The sequence below is a fragment of the Phyllostomus hastatus genome, unplaced genomic scaffold (genome assembly GCF_019186645.2).
Source record: "Phyllostomus hastatus isolate PE091 unplaced genomic scaffold, TTU_PhHast_1.1 phas_scaffold_21, whole genome shotgun sequence".
Lineage (NCBI taxonomy): Eukaryota > Metazoa > Chordata > Mammalia > Chiroptera > Phyllostomidae > Phyllostomus > Phyllostomus hastatus.
Window position 1 is genome coordinate 12,413,880 of NW_025334017.1, and position 22,070 is coordinate 12,435,949.

Below are 22,070 nucleotides of genomic sequence, written 5' to 3' on the forward strand. Positions count from 1 at the left end.
TAATTACATGTAGATTAGGAAGGCAGACTTGGAAGGGGGGCTGGCTTGCTTTTATCTCTTCTTCAGTCAAAAGCTGGAGTTGCTCCCAACCTTTGGGAGTTTTCTGCTGGGTTCTCAGCCTGCAGAAGGCTTGCTCCAAGCCAAGACAGATTTTCCAAGGGAAGACAACTTCATTTTCATGGTAAACCCTCAGACCCATGCACCTTCTCCCAACTCTGCCCTTCTCGGACCCTGAACCACTGTAGGCAGAGCAGGAGGTGGCAAGGAGTGGTTCCAGTGGGGCGGTGGAGACCACCCCCTTGAGAACTGTATTTGCAGCTGTCGAAGAGTAGCCAACAAGCACCAGATTTATAAGCACTTTGAAAGAAGCCCCTTAACCATTGGCTTTTTGAGCGGAGCTGTCGCTAGGGAGCAGCGGGCAGGGAGAGCTCAAGCTGGGGATAAGCCCAGGTTGTTTGTTGTTGTAACCTGGGAGAGGGACACATGCACTTACACTCGTACACACGCTCCAGCGAGTTGAATTGGAGCCCCGAGGCCCCTATCCTCAGAGGGCGCCCCCAGGTGTCGCTCTGGGCGGAGCAGCAGCTCCCGGCTAGCCTCCCTAGCCCGGATCCCTGCTGCTGCCGCCCAGAGGAGCAAGGCACTGAGGTTCTAATGTCCCAGCGCCAGCTCCAGAGCCCTCGCTGCGGGCAGGGAGAGCAGTGGGGGCGGGTGCAGCAGGAGAGCGCGATGAATGAGTTCCCCCCACGTCTCCGAGTTGTCTGAGTTGGCGGTGCCGTTGCTGTGCGGGGTTTCCGGCTCTCAAAGCTCCACGCTTGCTGCTCCGGTGGCTGCAGCCCACGCCCACGGCCCTGGCCGAGCCCCTCCAGGCTTGGGGAGCCCAGGCTCGATAGCTCCTGTCCCCGCCCCAGTCCAGGGAGAAGGTGGGTGGGCCCCCAGCAGAGGCGCGTTCTGCCGGCACTCAGCTCCCTGCTGTTTCTCCATGGCGTCGTATCAGCAGTCCCGGATCCAGGCTTACCTGGAGAAGAACAAGATCGGTCCCCTGTTTGAGGTAAGGCGCTGTGGAGGAAGGGATGCCCAGAGGAAAGCAGAACATGCTGGAGGCATAGAGAACAGTGGGGCAGGAGGGGTGCCCCTGTGCCTCCAGGTCGCTGCTATCGCTCTTTTCGCTCTTTTGGGGCCAGGTGTCCTGGAACACAGCCTGTCCAGCACTTCCCTGGTTACCTGGGCGTAGACAGGTGCGCTCGGCAGGGTCCAGTCTTAGCCTGGCAGTGGAAGTTTGAGCTGTCCGACTGTCCAGCAGCACCTAGAAGCCTCACGCCCAAGACCCTGACAGACTGAGAGGGATAGCGCGCGCGCAAACACACACACACACACACACACACACACACACACACACACACACACACTCTTACCGGAATTCACACTGTCTTGCATATTGGATTTTTTAAAAATGTGGGCAGTAGTAGAACCCGAAAAGGTGGAGGAGGTGCTTAGCAGTGGAAAGCAACATGGTTAACAGGGAGAAAGTGGAACTGGTAAGGAGTGGGCTTCGGTAGGTGCGGGCGTGTTGAATGAAATTGTCAAACTGAGACCCTGACGTCGGTGTCTGGATGAGAGGAGAGTCCTTTGCATTGCAGACCCTACCTGGATGACAGGGAGAAAGGTTCGGAGAAAGGTTCAGTAAAAGCATACGCGTATTTATGGGAAGGAGATGTAGCTCTCCTGTGTTCTCTTGCCAAAAAGAATTGATGACAAAAATACAGCAGGAGAAAGGAAGAGGAGGAGGACTCGAGAAAATGAGAATGGGAAACAGAAAACTGGCAGGGGTCAGACGTCCCACTGGTTGTCGGAATGCTGGGCAGATGCTGAGGCCAGAGGGGAGGGACACCCCTGGTCTCTCCTCCAGGTCCAGCCACCCAAATGGGCCCCCTTGGGTGGGGCGAGGGGACTTAAGAGGGTCTAGATACCATCCCTAGCCTTCCTCCCAAAAAAACAATTGTGGCCACTCTTGGGGGTTACATGTTCCTGGCCTCAGAGTGCGGCTAATGCTCAGCAGGGGAAAGAAATACTGAGAATGGAGAAGCTTCTCTAGGATCCAAGAGAGTGAGAACTACAGAGAAAACAGTTATGCGAACTAATGCCCCAATAAAATAGGGAGAGAGTGACAAGGGCATGAGATCAGATACATCTTTTACCTGGGGAGGACGGCTTTGAAATATCCAAGACTGCATGATATCTTAAGTTTTCCCGCTCAACTTAAACTTACTGTCTTGAACGACAGGACCATAGTTTCTACAGAAACTCGCTGTTGTTTCGAGTCCTAACATCCTGCAGTATATGTCTTGATTCTTGTTTCTGCTGAACGTGTTAACAAAGGAAGTCCATATCCAAAACCAATGCAGAATTGCTGGAGCTACTAGAGTTCTTTTCTTCACCGTTGGTGAAATATTTGGAAAATATAGGTAATGCTATATGTATATTTTTTAGAAGTAGAAACCTAATAACCTTTTGTGGCACAGTGTATTAATTGCACCAAAAGAAACATAAAATAAATATTTACATTTGGAGTGCTTCTACTCTCTTAGAATATAAAGTACAATTTACCAGGTAGCATAAGTGAAATGTTTTTAATAGATGCTGTTTTCATTTAACATTTTAAGATTCTGAAGAGTCTCTTCAAGTGATAGTAGAGTTTGGAATGCATGCAAACTTTCTTCATAATTAGGAAATAAATCTATTTATGTTTATATAAATATATAAATCTTTATATTTACCAAGTCCTCATTTCAAGAAAATGCTCACCAGCTAGTTCTGCACTGATGAATTTTAAGTGATGTCAACATTTTCCTATAAAATTGTTATACCTCCTCACTAGAAAACAAACAATGACAAAATTATATGCTTTATATTTTATCAGTTTCTTTGGTGACATATTACACACATCCCCATATGCAGTGATGAGTAGTTAATTTTTAAGGTGTGCACTTTAAATAATTGAAGGGAGAAAATATATAAGTTCTCTTTTAACAAAAGCAGGTCCTTATACAATAATTTTGATCTTTGTATAGAGCCTTGGTTTTGAGACTAGAATTATGCATACTTCACACAATTGGAAAATCTCACTGTGGCTGCCTGTCCCTTCCCATGCTGGAAAACAGTGAACCTAGTGTGAAAAGGATATCATTGCTCTAACGTTCTCCTCAAAGCCCCCAGCACTTTGGTCACTGGCTCATGTAAGAACTGCTCAGGACAACAATAACAAACAAACAAAAAAATAAACAAAAAACTTACTCAGGAAATCAGAGGAGAAGCCAGGGATCCAAAGAAGAGGCACAAATGACTATTACATATTTAATTCCTGGATCACATTATAGAAACAGTGCCATCAGCCAAAAATTGCTGATGTGCTCTCTTTGTCAATCACACATTAAAATGGGTAGGTGTCTCCAAGTTTTATTAACTGTTGTGATTCTTTTTGTGTGTGTGCTGAGGTACTGGAGTTGGTGACATCGATTTTCTTTAGTTTTGAAAATCTACAAGACCTGACATTGTCCCCTTTACAGATTTTTAAAATTAAGAATGTTTAAAAACCTATTGGAGTGAGGTACTTTAAAGAGAGCACATGAATGTTACTTGAAAACACAGCAAAGGTAACATACTATTCTTGAGAATTCTTGTATCCTGTTTTTTCACATGTATATCTTATTTACTTAGTTGTTATTTAGTTTATTTTTTACTTAGTTTTTCTTCTTTTAACAATGATTGTTTTGACTTTTAAAAAAGATTTTATTCATTTATTTTTAGAGAAAAGGGAAGGGAGGGAGAAAGAGAAGGAGAGAAACATCAATATGTGGTTGCCTGTGGTTGTGCATGTGCGCTGGCATGTGCCCTGACTGGGGATTGAACTGGTGAACCTTTGATTCTAAGGCCAGCACTCAGTCCACTGAGCCATCCAGTCAGGGTCTTATTTTATTTGTTTCTAACATTTTATAATTTAAGAAGCTTATAAAGTGCTGTACACACTATGGTGTTTCAAAACTACTTAAAATGAATCTCATTTCCAGGTGATTTAATAGTATAAATTTATACTACCTTTAAATGTGATTTAACTTGTTTTGAGGCACTGTGAAATCATGCCTAGAAATCCCTGCATTGGAGTCTTGGGTAATGACATTTTAATCAGGTAATAAGATGATGTAAGGTAGAAATGGTAGTGGCGACTTACTTCCACAACTCTTTGATATGTTTATATATATTTTTTATATTTTTGATAAAGATGTAACACTTTCAGCCATGGCTGGCATAGCTCAGTGGATTGAGCGCTGGCTGGGAACCAAAGTGTCCCAGGTTCGATTCCCAGCCAGGGTACATGCCTGGGTTGCAGGCCATAACCCCCAGCAACCGCACATTGATGTTTCTCTCTCTCTCTCTCTAGCTCCCTCCCTTTCCTCTCTAAAAATAAGTAAATAAAATCTTAAAAAAAAAGAAAATTCTTATAATAGAACATTAAGAAAAAAATTATAAAAAAAAAAGATGTAACACTTTCAGTATTCTGTTGGCTTATTCAGGGCTGACAAGTAGGCCAACCTGGGCATCAATCTGTAAGATATGCTTGACACTGCTTCAATAAATTAGAACTATAAGCCCATTTCCTACAGATTTTCACACATAGCTCCTTGACCAAGACATGGCTTGGCTCCCACTGAAGAAGAGTATTTTTGCAACATAGATAGGCAAAATGTATGGTGTAAACACAAGATATCTCAAACCCTAAGGCTAGCCATGAAACAGCCAAAGAATTTGGCAGTCAGAAATTCTGAAACTGAATAATTAACTGGCATGTAGCTTTTTATTAATATCAAATGATTTATTTGTCTGTATTGTAAGCAGTTTAACTTAGTTCCCAAGAGATTATTTGTTGTGGAACATCACAATAAGTTTATTTTCAACATACAGAAGTATACAATTTCATGTTTCCCATTCCCATTAAAGAAATAGAGTAATTATTTGAAAATTATTGGTAGTAAGGGTGTTCAGGGCAGTCATATACCTTGGTTGGGGTCCAGATGTACTCACAAAAAGGTAAAATCCTAAACCATTAAAAAGCTGAGTAATAGGGTCTTCATAAAATCTCCATAGGATTTTTAAATCTATGGGGACTGAGTATGTGGCCAACCAAATTCACTACATTTCTCCAGATGTGGTCTGATCCACTGCAAGTAGAATGGAACCACTTTATCACCTTCTTTGTTTAGCTCAAAGGACCTCCCCCCATGTGGTCTGAATTGGTGCTCACTAATTTGCTGTAAGTCATGAGGTAGACTTGTGTCAAGGGTTTGGTTGCTCGTAGCCTGCATCACTTGGTACCTGGCCCCACACTTTTCAGCCACATCTATAATCCTGAAATCCACTGGCCTGGAGAGTATCAGGTAGTCACCTGGCAGGGTCAGGAGATTTGTTACACATGAGTAGAGGAGTGTTGAGAAAATAAATAAATATACTAAAAAAAATGCAAGCCAACCCTCTCACTGATGGAGATGGGAATCACAAATATAAAAAGGATAAAAGGCCGAATGAACCTTGAGGTGATGGAATGAAATTGGAGGTATTAATGTGATCTTATGACTTTCAATAATAGGAATAGATATAGATATAACAGAAGTAAGTATATATTTGTGTGTATTAACATATGTATAAATGTATACATTTTTCCTTATTCTGCCCTACTGTGAGGGCCTGGGAATAGCAGCACCCCTGTAGCAGGGAATATTCTTAGTGACTGTATTTTGGGTTGTAAATGCCATTCTCTGTTAAGTGGAAGCAGGTACCCTTGGAGAAATTGTTGATTTCAGCCTTGCAGCTGGGAAAGTACAAGATGAACCTGGAAAATCTTATTATGCCAGAAAGTAAGAAAGTGGCCAGAGAAAAATAAGTACATGTCAAAAGAACATAGAAGCCAGCTTGAAGAAGCTCTTATTAACTAAATCTGAGACAATTTAAGAATAAAAATTAAAAATGATAATAACAGATTATCTTAACTGTATAAAGCAGGAATATTTTACTGTACAGGGATAATAATGAGATACATGAATGTGTTCAATTTATATAGAGAAGAAAAAGCTCTATCATAAGTAGAATGCCAATGAATAAAAATAGAAAGGATGATGGAATTAGAAAATCACTACTTGGCAATCGTCTTAATAATTCAGGCAAAAAACATGAATTGATGCTAAAACAAATGGGTGAAAATTGTATGAGGAATGAGGTGTTACATCATCTCTAGCATCGTTTCACAAAATAGTTGTTCATTACAACGGAAAAAGTAACTTCGAAGTGAAGGAACCTGGCAGACACTCCTTTACCCAAATAATACAGCAGACCAGCTCTCTGTGCCCCCTGACAGGACGCGGGGAAAACAGCATGGCCTTGCTTCTCTACTTTTTCTGTCAACCATCTCGGCCTGAGTTGAAGAATGAGAAAGTATTTGATAAACTTGATGGGGAAATTGCATTTTCCCGGAGTCTTCAAGCATGTTAAGGTTGTGAGAATTGAGGGAGGTCTCCGACTGAAAGGACACGACAGCTCAGGGCGGGCCAGGGTCCTAGAGCCCACACCTCTGTTGTGAAGGACGCCATTGGGAAAGTTAGTGACATGGGAATGAGGTCTCTGCATGAATGATATGTGGAATTTTTGTGCTGTTTGTGTACTTTCTGTAGGTTTAAAATTATTTCAAAATAAAAAAATATTAAAAATAAAGAGCATCTAGGAAATGAGTATTTACAAACTCGCCCACCCATTTGGTTTCTTTAAACATGAAATTATGTAAATGTAGTTAAGAAGGCTATTAATGGTTTATACACGGAAACCAATAAATAATGAGCTGAGGTTCTGAGTAAAGAAAATTTGCAATCCTGGTTAAGTAAGAATATGCATTTTCCTCTTCTTCCTCTCAAAATTTTATTGAAATATCAGCAAAAACATTTAAAAATAAATGCATGAGAGTGCTTAAAACACAAGAAAAGGTACTGAGGCAGAGAGATTCTCCTTTAGGAACAGAACACTTTTTTTATGAGTGATGGCATCTGTTTTGCACCTCTCTATGGTCAAGTGACAGTCAATGATACGTGTTGGGAAGGTCTGAAATTTCCTGGAAGTTGCCTTAAAATGTATGGACTCAGCTGGGACCTGCTCCTTGTATGGTATGTCCTCCTTCTGCTGTGCAGATGCCCCTTGTAAGTCCTCCTTCCTGCCCTTTCTTACTCCCTCCCCATCCTCAGGCAATGATTGATGCTTTTGTCATTTTGGATCAGTTTTCCTTTTCTAGCGTTTCCTGTGCATTTCTATTTATTGCTATATTTTTTCATTCAACTTAATTATTTTGCATTCATTCATGTTATATCACATACAAGTAGTATGTTTCTTTTTATTACTGAGTAGTACTTTGTATGGATTTATGCTTTCATTTCTCTTGAGTATTTACCTGGAGCAGAATGGCTGGATCAATATGGTAGATGTATGTTTAACCTTTTAAGGCCTTAGCCACATTTTTTCCGAGAAGTGGATGTACAATTTTACATTCCTACCAACAGTATATGGGAGTTCTATTTGTTCTACATTCTCACCAAACCCTGGCATCATGTTGTGGTTTTCTCTTACATGTCTCTGACGCCTGATGTGCTGATGATTTTTTCATGTGGTTACTTGCCTTCCATATATTTTGGGGAGAGTGATTAATTTTCACAGTAAAAATACCTGCTGGAATTTCAACTGGAATTTTGTTGAATTTGTTAATGTAATTAGACAAAATTGAGATCTTAACAATTTGAGTTAATGTAGAAAATTCAAGGAAATGTACAGAAAAACATACAGGAATTAATATGTGTGTTTATCAAAATATTAGGTATATGTTCAATGGACAAAAATTAATTCTATATTTCTGTTCCACTAAACAACTAGAGGAGTTAAAATAGAAAAGATACTTTTATAATGGCATTGAAAATGTGAAATACTTGGGAAATACTAAACTATAAAATACTTCTCAGAGATTTAAGACAGCCTGAATCAATGAAAAGGTATTACTTGGTGCATGGATGGCACAACAATATTGTGAAGAGGTTGAATGACATATACTATCTGACTTCCACAGTCATTAAGTTACAAGTAAAATACAGTGTGATATTGCTGTAACAATAGGAAGTAAATATATGGAACAGATTGAGTTCAGAAATCTAAACCCATGCATACGTGGTCATCGAAGAGGGAAACACTAATCATTGCAAAAAAGAAGTTATGTAACAATAGGATAGACATAAACAAGAAAAACCATTCAATTTTCATAAATCATTAACTTGATACAAAAATGAACTTGAAATGGATGATAGACCTAAACATAAAACTTTTTAAAATTTACATCTAGAAGAGAACATAGATTTTTTTCTCACTTTGAGTTTGGCAAATATCTCTTAAATATGACAAAAATATTATAAACTACAAAGAAAAAAATCAAGAAACTAGGCTAATTTAAAATTAAACTTTTGCTCTTCAAAAAGCATCTTTAGCAAAATAAAAAGACAAACCACAGACTTGGAGAAACCACTCCAAGTCTGAACACATATATCTGATAGAGGCCTTGCATCTGACTCAGGCAGATGACATCCCCGCTGAGATGGTGTCAGAGAAACCCCAGTTAGGAGCCTCGACTTCCATTCCAGCCAGTGGTAACAAGGTCTCCCTGTATGGTGTCAGCGGAGGCCACGTGGGAGCGTGCACATCTCCCACCCCAGGCAGCAGTGAGGTGTCTCTCCCTGCCCACTGGGACACATCTGAAGAGGCCTGGAGAAGAGTCAGGACCTTCACTATCGCCCTGTGGCAAAAAGGCCACCCCGCCATGAAATCCATGCCAAGATGCATCAAAGTTAACTTCTGAAAACAAAAAGAAGAAATATCTTGAAAGCAACTAAGGAAATATAACTCTGTACCTATAGAGCAATGATTTTCTATTTTCCACCATTTTCATCTCATGGCACACATAAACTAATTACTAAAATTTGGCAGCACAGCAAAAACATATATTTTTTGCCAATTTGACAAAAAAATAGATATAATTTTGATTAATTCACACGAAATAGCTATTGTGTTGGCTGATGTTCTTTCTTTGTTTGACAGGAAAAGAGGTCAGTGCCCCTGACTCAGTAATCAGGTATTACATGTTTTACAAATTCTTGTGACACACCAGTTGAAAATCACTGCTATAAAGGAAATAAAACAATTCAATGACAGCAGATTTCTCATCAGACCCTGGAACTAGGAAGAAAGTGACATAATATTTTCCTAGTGATGAAAAAATAACCCAGAATTCTATATTCAGAGAATTAGAAAGGAAGGAAGAGCATGGGAAGAGCAACTATCTGAGTAAATATAAAACATTTTCTTCTCCTGTCAAGTTTTCTAAATTATGTTTTATTGTTAAAGTAAAAATTACAACAATGTCAGGTGTGGTTTGTTTTTTGTGAAACTTTAAATTTATTATTTTATTTTATGCACACAACCTCTTGGAAGGTGGCTATAATTATATTCATATTCTTATTCATACGTTCCCATATGTTACATAGAAGTGAACTGAGGCTCAGAGTTATAATGATGGCTGAGTGAATAAATGGTAGAATCAGGTCTTGTGATCACATCTGACTTATAAAAAGTAATATTCTCCTGTAAACTTAGTGTGAGTTTTACCACATAAAATAAATTTTTATTATATTTCATAGGTTAACTACTACTGTTTATTGAATTTATTGGAATGACATTGGTTTGTAGAACCATACATGTTTCAAGGGTACAACCCAGTAGAACATCATCTGCACACTGCGTCATGTGCCCAGTACCCCAGGCAGTCTCTTTCTGTCCCCCTTTTCCCCACCTTTTTATGGCTGCATAGTATTCCATTGTGTAAATGTACCACAGTTTTTTAATCCACTTACCTGCTAATGGGCATTTGGGCTGTTTCTAGACCTTGGCTATTGTAAATAACACTGCAATAAACATAGGGCTGAATATATCCTTTCAAATTAGTGTTTCAGGTTTCTTTGGCCATATTCTCAGAAATGGAATCACTGGATCAAAAGGCATTTGCATTTTTAATTTTTCTGAGGAAATTCCATACTGTTTTCCTCAGAGCTGCACCAGTCTGCATTGCACCAATAGTGCACGAGAGTTCCCTTTTCTCCACATCCTTACCAGCATGTTTGTTGGTTTATTGCTGACAGCCATTCTTACAGGTGTGAGATGATATCTCATTGTGGTTTTAATTTGCTTCTCTCTGATGATTAATAACATTGAACATCTTTTCATATGTCTATTGGCCATCCGTATGTCCTCTTTGGAGAAATGTCTATTCAGGTCATTTGCCTATTTTTTAATTGTGTATTCTTCTTGGTGTTGAGTTGTATAAGATATTTGTATATTTTGGAAATTAACCCCTTATCAGATGTATCATTGGCAGACATGTTTTCACATTCAGCAGGTTCCCTGTTGATGATGGTTTCTTCTGCTGTGCAAAAGTTTTTATTTTGCTGTAGTCCCAGTTGTTTGTTTTTTCCTTGCCTGAGGAAATATATTGGCAAAAATATTGCTGTATTGCTGCAATTTTACTGCCTATGTTTTCTTCTAGGATTTTTATGGTTTCATGACTTACATTGAAATCTTTAATCCATTTTGGTGATTCTTGTGTATCGTGTAAGTTGGTGGTCCAGACTCATTTATTTTGCATGTATCTGTCCAATTTTCTCAACATCATTTATTGAAGAGACTCTTTATGTGTTTTTGCCTCCTTTGTCAAATATTAATTGACCATAAAAGCATGGGTTTATTTCTGTGCTCTCTATTTTGTTCCATTATGCCAATACTATGCTGTTTTGATTACAATGGCCTTATATTATAGTTTGATATCAGATAATGTGATACCTCCAACTTTATTTTTTATTCTCAAGATTGCTAAGGCTATTTGGGGTCCTTTGTGGTTCCATATAAATTTTTGGAATATTTGTTCTATATTTGTGTATATATGTGAGACATATAATTGGTATTTTAATAGAAATTGCATTGAATCTGTAGATTGCTTTTTAATGATGTTAATTTTTCCTATCTGTGAACACAATATATGCTTCCACTTATTTGTATCTTCTTTAGTTTCTTTCCTCAGTGTCTTACAATTTTCCCAGTACAGGTTTTTTCCATCCTTGGTTAAATTTACTCCTATGTATCTTATTTTTTGTTGTTTTTTGCAAATTGGAATGGAGGAAGTAAAACTGTAATTATTCACAGGTAACATGATATTGTATACAGAAAATCCTAAAGATTCCACCAAAATCTAGTAGGTTTAATAAATGAATTTGGCAAAGTAGAAGGGTAAAAAATTCATATTCATAAATTGGTGGCATTTTTAAATACCAATAATGAAAGAGTTCTCAAGTGTGGTTTTAAATATGTGTAGAGAAATATTTCAGAAAATGCTATTTAAGTAGGGAAGAGTAAAAAGCACAAAGGGCATAAGGTTTCTGTATCTGAACTAGTAAAATTATTATACCTGCAGATAAATTGTATATGTATAACAGGATACCTATAGCAACTGGCAAAAAATAAATAAATACACACACACACACACACACACACACACACACACACAGAGATGCTCTGAAAAACTATAGGCAACTCAAAATGAAATTCTAGAAAATGTTTAAGTAATTCCCAGGAACAGAAGAAGAATGAAAACAACAAAAAACAAAAGCAGAGAACAAACAGAAATCAAGAAATAATATGGCAGACTTTAGCCCAAATAGACCAATAATTACATTAAATGCAAATGCTCTAAAAATACCAATTAAAAGACAGAGTGGATTAAAAACCATGACCCAACTCTGTACTTTCTTTCTCCAATAATCTCACTTCAATTACAAAGAAATAAGTGAGCTAAAAGTAAAAACAATGGAAAAGTATTATGCAGATATCAAAAGAAAGCAGGATTGACTATGTTAATGTCAGATAAAGTAGACTTGAGAGGAGAGAAAATTACCAGAGACAGAAATTGCTGTTACATAATAATAGATGGGTCAATCCACCAAGAAAAATAGCCCCCCTAAGTGAATGTGCACTGAACAGCGGAGCTGTAAAATCTGTGAAGCAGAAACTGATAGAACTAAAGAGAAATAGACAAATCTACAATAGCTGGAAACTTCAAAACCCTCTTTGACAATTGACAGTACAATGAGGCAGAAAGTCAGAAATGCTATGAAGAACTCAAAGGATCTAGTCAACATTTGTAGACCACTCCATGTAACACCAGCAGAATACAGTTCTTTTTCAGTGGCACAAAATGTGTACAAAGATGAACCATTCTCTGAGCCGCAAAACAAACCTCAGTTGAAATCATGCAGGGTGTTTTCTCCATCACAGTGGAATAAAACTGGAAATCAATAACAAAGGAAACAGGGAATTTTCCAAAACACACTTCTAAGTAATCTACTGGTCAAAGTAGAAATCTTAAGGAAATTTAAAAAATACATTGAACAACAAAAAGGAAGATGCAGCATATCAAATATGTGAGATGCAGCTTTGGCTGTGCTGAGAGGGAGTTTTACACCACCAAGGTGTGTGTTTAAAAAGTGGGCTGACATGACTGGCCTGAACAGGGGCCCAGGTTTCTCTGACTTTTTTCTGTGCCCTCTCTGTAGTGGAGGACAGTCTGAAAGATGTGTTAGTATCAGCCATCTTCTGACATTATTTGTTCATATATGAGGGGGAACCCCCCAAAACTGCAGTTATCTTCTGGAGGGCAGGCCCCTTGCAGTACAGGCTTTGCTTGCTAGGTGAGTCTTCTCGGAACCCACCTGTATCAGTGTATGAGCTGGTGTTTCTGTGAGAGGCTGTGTGTGGCTTCAGTGAATGTTTTCTGGAAGACTTGAAAGCTTTTGCCCGTTTCCTGATGGGTGATTCATGATCGGAGCACCTGCCTACGCTGCACTGAGTGTTCAGCAGTTATTAACCAAAAACAGCGTGACCGCTCTGCCCCACTCTCCCTATTCACTGCATGTTGCTCCAAGCAACCTTTTTTTTTGTTTGTTTCCCCCATGAAAAACATCTTCAAAGGGAAATGATTTGCCTATGGGGAAGAGGTGAAGCAAAAATCAGCAGAAGCACTAAAGGGCATTGAAATCCATGAGTTCAAAAACTGGTTTGGGCAGTGGGAAAAATTGTCTAGAGGTATTGCATCTAGTGGAGAGTACTATGAAAGTGACTAAGCTTCAAATATGTAAGAATAAATACACAATTTTTAATAAATAAATTCCGGGTGTTTTTGTTCCTCCTCATATCATATCATGCCTTGTGTATAAATGTAGATCTGAAGCTCTTGAAGGTTGTAAAGCTCTGTGGATATTTCTTGAATTAAACAAAGCATTGACTTGCATATATTTTTCCTTCTATGGAAAAAAAAACATTGAAGATAGAACGTGCTATCAAATAGCATATTAAGATTTACTTCCTTGAAACCTACAGCAAAATATCCCCCATCCCATTAATTATCCTTCATATACAGTGAATAACTTTTAATTATGCACTTAAGTGAATTAGCCTAATTTAATTCACTTTCAGTTATATTTTTCTCTTTTTAATATCCTCTCTCTGGAGAGGGCTTGATAAATTAATTCACACCACTGTGCAAGGCTTAATGCTAACTTCCCCAAGTGCATTTGCATTAATATAGAGGAAGATGCACAACACAGTTACATGGGATGAGGCAAGTGATCTTTGATAATAACTCATGGCTTAGTGATCACTTACTGCCTGCTTGACCCTAAGAAAGTTACTTGATCTTTGTGAACATTCGTGTCCTCATCTGTATAATAATGCTGGAGGGGTATTTCATGAGGAATATGTGAGCTGAAGCTGTCTAAAGAACCCAGTTCAGTGTCTGCCTGTTGGTGAACACCCAATTGATTTTGGCTGTCGTCACATTGCATGCTACTACTATTTCTCTTTTCTGTTGTTATTAATAACCCAGTGGCTTTTGAAGGTTGGTATTTTAGCATCCTGAGATTAGAACAGACATAGAGTGCATTTGCTTTTTAGGTTGTAGCTCTTGGATCTCTCAAAAAGCATTGCAGAGAAGGTGGAAAGGAGAGCAGCACTTGAGTAGAGTGAATGAACGGTGTGTATGTGAGTGTGTGTCTGTGTGTGTCCATTGGTGGGGGCAAGGGAGGCCTTGCTTGTTGCTGTATTTCAACACTGACAATATACTTTGGCAAAGTTTGGGAATATTATATGGAATTAGAAAAGAATCCAGAACATGTTTTATTATTTCGGACAGGCGACCTGGATCACCCTTAACTGCAGGAGCACACACAGCCCCCACTCCCCATCATTCTCTATGGTTTGATTTTCTTTGCTTGTCTTCCCATTCCTTATTGTCACTTGGTATTATTTCACTGGATTTTTAAATTTTCAGTTTATACTCTCTATTCCATTAGAATATAACTCCTTACAGGCAGGTATTTGGTCAGATTTTAACTGCTTATGTCTTCATGACTAGAACATGTCTGGTACATAGTAGACATTTTACTAAATAGTTGTCAGTACATGTATGAATGAAAAATATCAGGACCAGCCTATACCTTCTGAAAAGTGTGGTTTGTGTATGAATGATAATTTGCACTAGGAGTCTGGGAATACACTAAGAGGTTTATGGGAGATCTTACTTTCTTAAATAGTCATTATGATTTTATTATCTTTTCAACAGATGTTAAATTTTTTGGTGCAAAATGTTTACAACTTCACTTCCATTCCTTCAGTACCTATTTATTGGGTGCTGTATTACCTACTGAGAAATACAAATTTAAGTAAAACATTTCCTGTCCTCAAAAACTCATGTGTATTTAGAAAAGACTGATATACTAGGGATACTTTCAACTATTCTACTCTCATAATTTTACAAAACTACCTTGGTTTTCTGTTTGTCTGCCCAGTCTATTTTCATGTTCATCAGTGCATTCCATCATTATAGTATTGGAAGTAAGAAACTCATATTTGAAATTCAGATTTAGAGATTAATTTTCAAGAAATTTACCATAGAGTCAAGTATGGAAACAATAAAGTCAAGGTCAGATTTGTTAATTAGTTTCTACTGTTGTAGTGTTTGTTTCTGAAAGTTCTTAGCAAAAATCAGACATCGAAGCATGAACTATTAAAAATACTTAAATGATCTGATTGTCAGTAGTGGTCTACATGAAACATTCTGATAGTTTTAATAAGTATTTCCTTTAACATGCAGAAGAAGAGTTTCTTTTTGAAGTATAGCCTGGAGCAATGAGGAGTGTCTGACTCCTGCTATTTCTTCACTGAGCATACTGATCAAAATTCATAGTAACAAGCTATGAATTAAGAATACATTTGGTTTCTCAATGCATTTGTATTGTACTTGAAATAACCTATCTATACATATGAAGTGAACTTTATTATATAATCTTTATTGTAGCCATGTTTTGACATAGTATTTTTAATTTAATGCTCTTTAACTCCTCTGAATTCTCTCTAGAGAGTCTAGTATTGTTTGGGTTATTTCATGTTTTCCTTTTATATTTTGCTTACAAAATATAATCTTAGCATTATATAAGAGGTAATTAAAGTAGATACAGTTATTAACACAGAATATTATTCTGGACAAAAATATTTATTGAGACTTAGTAGCATAGCAAGTGTATGCACTGTGAAATTTACACAGAACACAAATACTCTACTTGGTGGAAGCCAGTACAAATTTTGCAGTATTATTTTAACTCTAACCCTCACTTAACACTGGGTTAAGACATCGGAGTCTGTGTACAGTTGGTGACATCCCATTGCTATGGCCTACAGATTGGTAGGGAATCCAAGACAGGAATCAGTGGCACTACGTTCATTTTGAGAAATAATATTCAGGGAAGAATTCATGAAGTCACGCAGTTTTATTCTCAGTTACGAAAAATGTATTTTGGATAAAGTTAGTTGAATGGTGGCTTGGATATCCATTCTGCATAAGGTCATCCCACTGAAGACTTACTTTTGCCAAGTTTTACAGTGGAGTGATTTAAGAAGCCTGTCCTGAGAGTCATAGTAAGAACCTGACCATGAAAACAGAGTTGTGTCTATTCAAGGATATTGTGGAGGGGCACATTAGTTACATCAGCATCCTCTTATGGGAACTGCGGCATAATTTTATAATGTCAAAAATAGTGTAGGAACGTTTTAAATTGTATAACTAATGGCATCCCTGCTGTTCTTCTCTGCCCCCTGCCCCTCCCCTCCAGTTTTCTGGAAAACTCATAGCCTCGTGATGATAGCCAGCATGTAGGCTGTCGTTATGAGCAGCTGTACTCTCATTCTTTCCCCCGTATTGTCTTCGGTTGTTCTACTTTATCCTTTTCCCTTCACTTTTTATGCATGCCATTTGACTCTAATTTATACTTCTATGGAGAATATCTTAAATTCCTTCTAAAGTAAAGATGAATATAAGTATATTATATATATCATAAAGTCACCCACTCATGGTCCAAATAATTTAGGTACAGTATAGGATATATTTGAATGACCTGTTTCCTGTTGACACACCCTGTAGCTGACTTTCTTTCAAAAAAAATATTCACCTCCTTCTGGACTGTTGAGAGGATATTTGAAGAATGATGATTTCTCTCTAGGGTGAATTTCATGAGTAGAAGAGATGGAACTGCCTAACAGCTGCCTATGTCTCAGGACCTTTGCGTGATCTGTTTTCTCTGCTTGAAAGTTTTCCCCAAACATCTCACATGGCTGACTCCTCTTGCCATTCAGGTCTCAAGTTCAACATCTCCCAGATACCTCCATCTCAGCAGTTTCCCAGTGAACCTCTGTGCTGCCACACTGCTTTATTTCTACCACCACACTCATCAAACACTGGCATTTTCTTACTTAATTGTTCAGCATTTGGCTCCTCCCATAATATAACCTCCATGAGGAAAGGAACCTAATTAACCTTGTTCTTTGATATCTCTCTGATATTGTTCAGTAGCCCATTTCCTGTAATTGGCTGTTCATTTTTAATCCTCTTGCTTAACATTTGCCAAAAAGAATTAAATAAAACTTTTACCCATATGGGATGTTATGGAGCCATTCAAAATATAGAAAAGATGAATTCCACATTATATATGTAATATTTTTACAACTCTGTAAGATACACACAAAAAAGATGGGAAATAACAATGGTTTATAGCTTTTATATGAGGTGTACCAGGTTAATGGGCTGGTTTGCTGCAGAACCCACTCAATTTCCCAGGCTCTGTATTGCTGCTGTATTGCTTTAAGATGATTTGGCTTTCCTGGGGCTCCTACTGAGTCCCACATAGCTAATATATTTGCATATTAATGCGGAATTTCTTGTGAGTTAAAACCTTAATGAGGATTTTTGGCCAAGGCTGAGGGGAAATCTTGAATTGAGTAGATGAGAGGACAGGTAGTGTGGAAATGAACCTCAGGGGAGTAGAAATTGTATCCTGGGAGGTAGAAAAGAAATGAGTCAGAACTTTCAAATACAGTCCTACCATCTCCCTATACACCCTCCTTTTAAAACCTTCTTTCAAAGACCTGAAAAAAAAAACTCAAAATTGTAGACTTTACATATATCTGACTTCACAGAACTCATCCTCTGCCTAGGCTCTTTGTAGGAATGCTCAGGAATCAACTACCCTAAGCGTGAAGAGAAACCTCAGGAAGGCTGCTGAAAGCGTTAGAAAGGAAGTGGAGTGCATGTCAGCTGGACATGTCCAAAGCCAGACTGGAGGTGCTGTACCATCAACACATCAGTAGCTGCCTACATGGCATCGCCAGTCCACAAATATTTTTGACTGGACACTGTTTGAAAGACTTTCCATGTAGATTATCTTATAACTACCTCAAACTCAAAATCACTAAAAGGAGGCCAGAACAACACAAGATATTCCATTCTTCTTACCTCTTTATTTCAGCTACTGTTTAATAAATCTCCCTAAAGCCCAGGAAGCTTTCTTGCCTTCCTTTCCTTAAACAAATATATCTGGTAAATTACCAGATCAACAAATTTTAATTTGTTCTTTGAAATGCCCTTACGTCACTTTCTTGCTTTCACCATCGTTGCCAACTTAATCCTGGCAACCACACAACTCCCTCAGATTGCCACTCTGATCCACTCTACATGTGGCTGACAAATTAACTGTTCCAAGCAGTGACATTTATCATGTCCTTTTCCTGCTAAAAAAAATTGATATAGACTGTTTCTCCACTCACTGGGGTCATGGTTTTTAAACAAGAGTATGTATTCATTATAACAAATGCTAACTGTGGACAAAATGCAAGGTTCATGTAAATATTTATTTTCCCCACATGAGATAGTTTATTCATTGAATGGGGCTTGAGGAAGAGAGTGATTAAATTATAGTGCGTGGGTCATAGTGGTTTTGCATGAACTAGTGACACAATTGCCACACTAGCTGTTCACTATCACCACTTTGCACATTTCATCATTTTATTGATTTTCTTTATCTACTGGATGAAGGAAAAGTAAACATCCAAATGTTCTGGTTTTTGAGACTTGGAATATATCAGACTTTCAGATACTTTGGCTTGGCTTTTGGTTTCATTTTGTATGATACACTCAGCTAAGGTTTATGTAAATTTTAAAGCTAATCAGACTTTAGAGAATTTTCATGCTTGCATTTTATCATGTTTTGTTTTGCCTCCAGTCCTCCAGGAGGATGAATTCACAGTCCTGGACCACTGAGGATGCAAAGGTTTTGCCACACTGAATTAATTATGTGATGAATTCCAAATTAGGGTGGCATTCAAGGTCCTCCTAGATCCACTTAACAATACTTTTCATTGTCCCCACACACTGCCTTCAGTGTAGCCAAATATGCTTGTCCAGTTTTGCCAATACAGGGAATGTTAGGCCTTTGCTTGATATTCTCTCTACATGGAATAGAATATTTCCCTTTACTTCAATAATGTCTTGGATTAGGTTCCTTGGGAAACAGACTCAGAGATGGACATTTGCATGCACGCTCATGGGATCAACACCCTGAAGGGGGTGAGGGAGGAGGGTTTGAGTAGAGGAAGAAGTTGAGTGATGAGGCGGTTACCTGTGAGCCCTCCGCCAATCACTCAGGGGACCACCTGGGAGCTCTGGAATGGGGCGGTCCTCCAGCGGAAGCATGGTAGTTGGGTCTTTGTACTCCATTCGCTGCCCTTCCTCCTGTGGTAGGACACTTCTGGAGGAGACCTCAGGTGAGAGCCTTCAAAAACCAGTGCTCCTGGAAGCTGTCAGAACGAGTGTTGGTTTCTGAAGGCAGCATCTGGGCACCAAGCTCAGTATCTCCTGTATTTCCCTCTCCAACTGTCAACCACTTATTAGGGGGTAGTTCATGTTTTGCCTTTTTTATTAAAATCTTTTTGACTGATCTAGCTTCCCTGGGTTTTCTGTTTCTGGGAACTGTTCTTCCACTGAGGGGCCAAGCCACTCATTTTTGTGGTTAACCACATTGTTACTTTGATACTTTCTGAGTTATGGCTTTTCTTTCTAACTACACTGTTGGCTTTTTCCCCAGTGTTTCTTCAAGGATCTATCTTGTACTATATGCATCGTAAGAATTTAACTGAATACTTGCTGATTGAATAAATGCATATAAAACAGCATCGTCTACAGAAATACAAAATAATCTTTGCTTTATACACAAAGCAGTCTAAATCTTTTTGTTATTTCTAAGCTTCACAGATCTTCACAAAGACCTCAAGGAAGGTTGAAAGATGATTCACAGAAGTAAAAAGAATTAAAATTTGTAGTCATTTTTATAAGTCAATGGTTCCCTTCCTTTTTGTGTGTGTAAACCAGACTGATTTGGATTTTCTGTTATTTGTAACATAAGAATTCTCAGTTATCTGTGTTGTTATAAATACTGTGATTTGTGTTAAAAAACAAACAACCCCATTTTCACCATGCCATTCAGTCATGCAAGCCCACGAAAGTGTAGCTAAAATATATGGCGTCCTATTTTGTCTTCTTTCTCACATGGGGTATATATACATCAGGATTCTTAAATGGAGGTTTTGTTTTTGTTCATGCTGGCTTATACTGATTAAATAAAGATTATTCAATAAAATTATACAGTTGGTACATATGAATTATGAATTTAGTGTTTTCTTTATTAACACCAAATTTTATTTAATACCTAGCAGAGTCGATATTTACTTTTCATTTATGTAAGGCAAATGCGTTACTGAGTTACAGATAGATGAATTGTTCACTTTTACTTCTACTCTGGACTGTGAAGGTGCTCTAGGATCTACACCTATTAGTTGACTTTTTCCTATATTTTTAATATACTTTAATATATGATTTTGGAGGACCAGCCAGCTCAATAATGTCATAACTCAAAGCGTTTCAGGATGAAAGCAGCGCGAGAAGGTTTTACCACAGATTACTCTCTGTACTGGACTAGAAAGTGGATCTAATTATGAGGGAAGAAGATTTTTTGTTTTGATTCTAAGTGTGCATCTAGAAATATGCTATATTACTTATTTTGTATTTATTTTACATTTTATTATTTTTTAGAGAGAGAGGGGAAGAGAGGGAGAAAGAGAGGTTGAGAAACATTGATACAGGAGAGAAACATCTATTGGTTGCCTCTCACCCGCCCCCAACTAGATTCCTGGCTGGCAACTCAGGGATGCGCCCTGACTGGGAATCAAACTAGTGACATTTCAGTTTGCAGGCTGGCGCTCAATCCGCTGAGCCACAGCACCAAAGGCTATACTGTTTATTTTTTACTTAGACCGAAAATTTTTTGAATTTTTTTTTCAGAGAGCCGTATTGTTGGTGAAAATGGCAGAGTTGTTTCTGTGTAGTCATTATAGCTTTTATTTCTTTTTTGGGGTGGTCTCCATATGATTATATGATGGCTTCTGTTAGCGGAAAATAGGAAAAATGACAGTTTCATTTATGTTCACTCTTGATGGTTTTTATGTGTTTTTCTGGTCTTACTCTCTTGGCTAATATCATGCTGAGGAGAAGTGGTAATACTTTGTATTTTTATGTGTGGGGGTCCTAATTTTTAAAGGAACGATTACTGTAATTTTAGTCATTGTTTTGATGGATACTTTTTATAGAGTTAGGAAAGTTTATTTCTCATAATAATTCACTAGGATTTTTGAATTCAATAATATTTAAAGAGCCTTCTTTGTATATTAAAATTATCATATGATTTTTTTATTCTGTTAGTGAGAAAATACATTATAGAATTTAAAAAAATGTTAAAACAACTTTGTATCTCTGGAAGAAATTGATTCTGATCTAAATGTATTATCTATGTTTTTATATTGCTGAATTTAGATTGCTAATAAGTTGTTTAAGCTTTCCCTTCTATTTTTGGAAGTTTTTAATTTAATTTCTTTCTTTTGTGGTTATCTCAGAAATAGTAGGGTACATGTTCAACTTAAAAATCTGAAATTGAGCAACATCTTTACCTTCCTTCTGAATAATGCGAGGACTTTTGAGTGCTTTGCCTCCATCCACCACTTTTCCTAGTTTATATGCTGTTGTTCATTATTTCTATTTCTTCTTCCTCTTCTCCCTCTCCTCCTCCCCTCCCCTTTCTTCTCCTTCTCCTACTCTTCCTCCTCCTGCTTCTCCTCCTTCTCTATCTTCTCCTCCTCCTCTTCCTTTTTCTTCAGACCCACAAAAACATGCAGAAATAAGTACCTTAATTCTTCATACACATTTTAAGGTGTTCTTTCACACACTTCCTCCTAGACATCCTTGAAAGCAATCTTCCAATTCTGTTCTTTTTAAATATCTGAGCCATACCATTATCCACAGTCCATAAGTCAGTGGATCCCCACTTCTTGCAGTAGATCTGTTACGTGGTCGAGTAAATATTCTTAAAGCTTGGAGACCTTTCTACCCATCTTTCTGGCATACTTATGAGTGAACCTATAGTGCTGTAACAGTTCAACAGTCCACTTGGATTTTATGCCACTAT

At 38.0% G+C, this 22,070-nt stretch overlaps 1 protein-coding gene across 1 annotated transcript in view; it reads left to right on the forward strand.

The window, feature by feature from the left end:
- The first annotated feature begins 733 nt into the window (after window positions 1–733).
- The window catches only part of CUNH8orf34 (chromosome unknown C8orf34 homolog), a 302,867-nt gene continuing 281,530 nt past the window's right edge, over window positions 734–22,070 (forward strand). Inside the window, 3 exon segments of the mRNA XM_045861369.1 lie at window positions 734–862; window positions 865–971; window positions 973–1,051. Coding sequence (XP_045717325.1) covers window positions 734–862; window positions 865–971; window positions 973–1,051 — 315 coding nt within the window.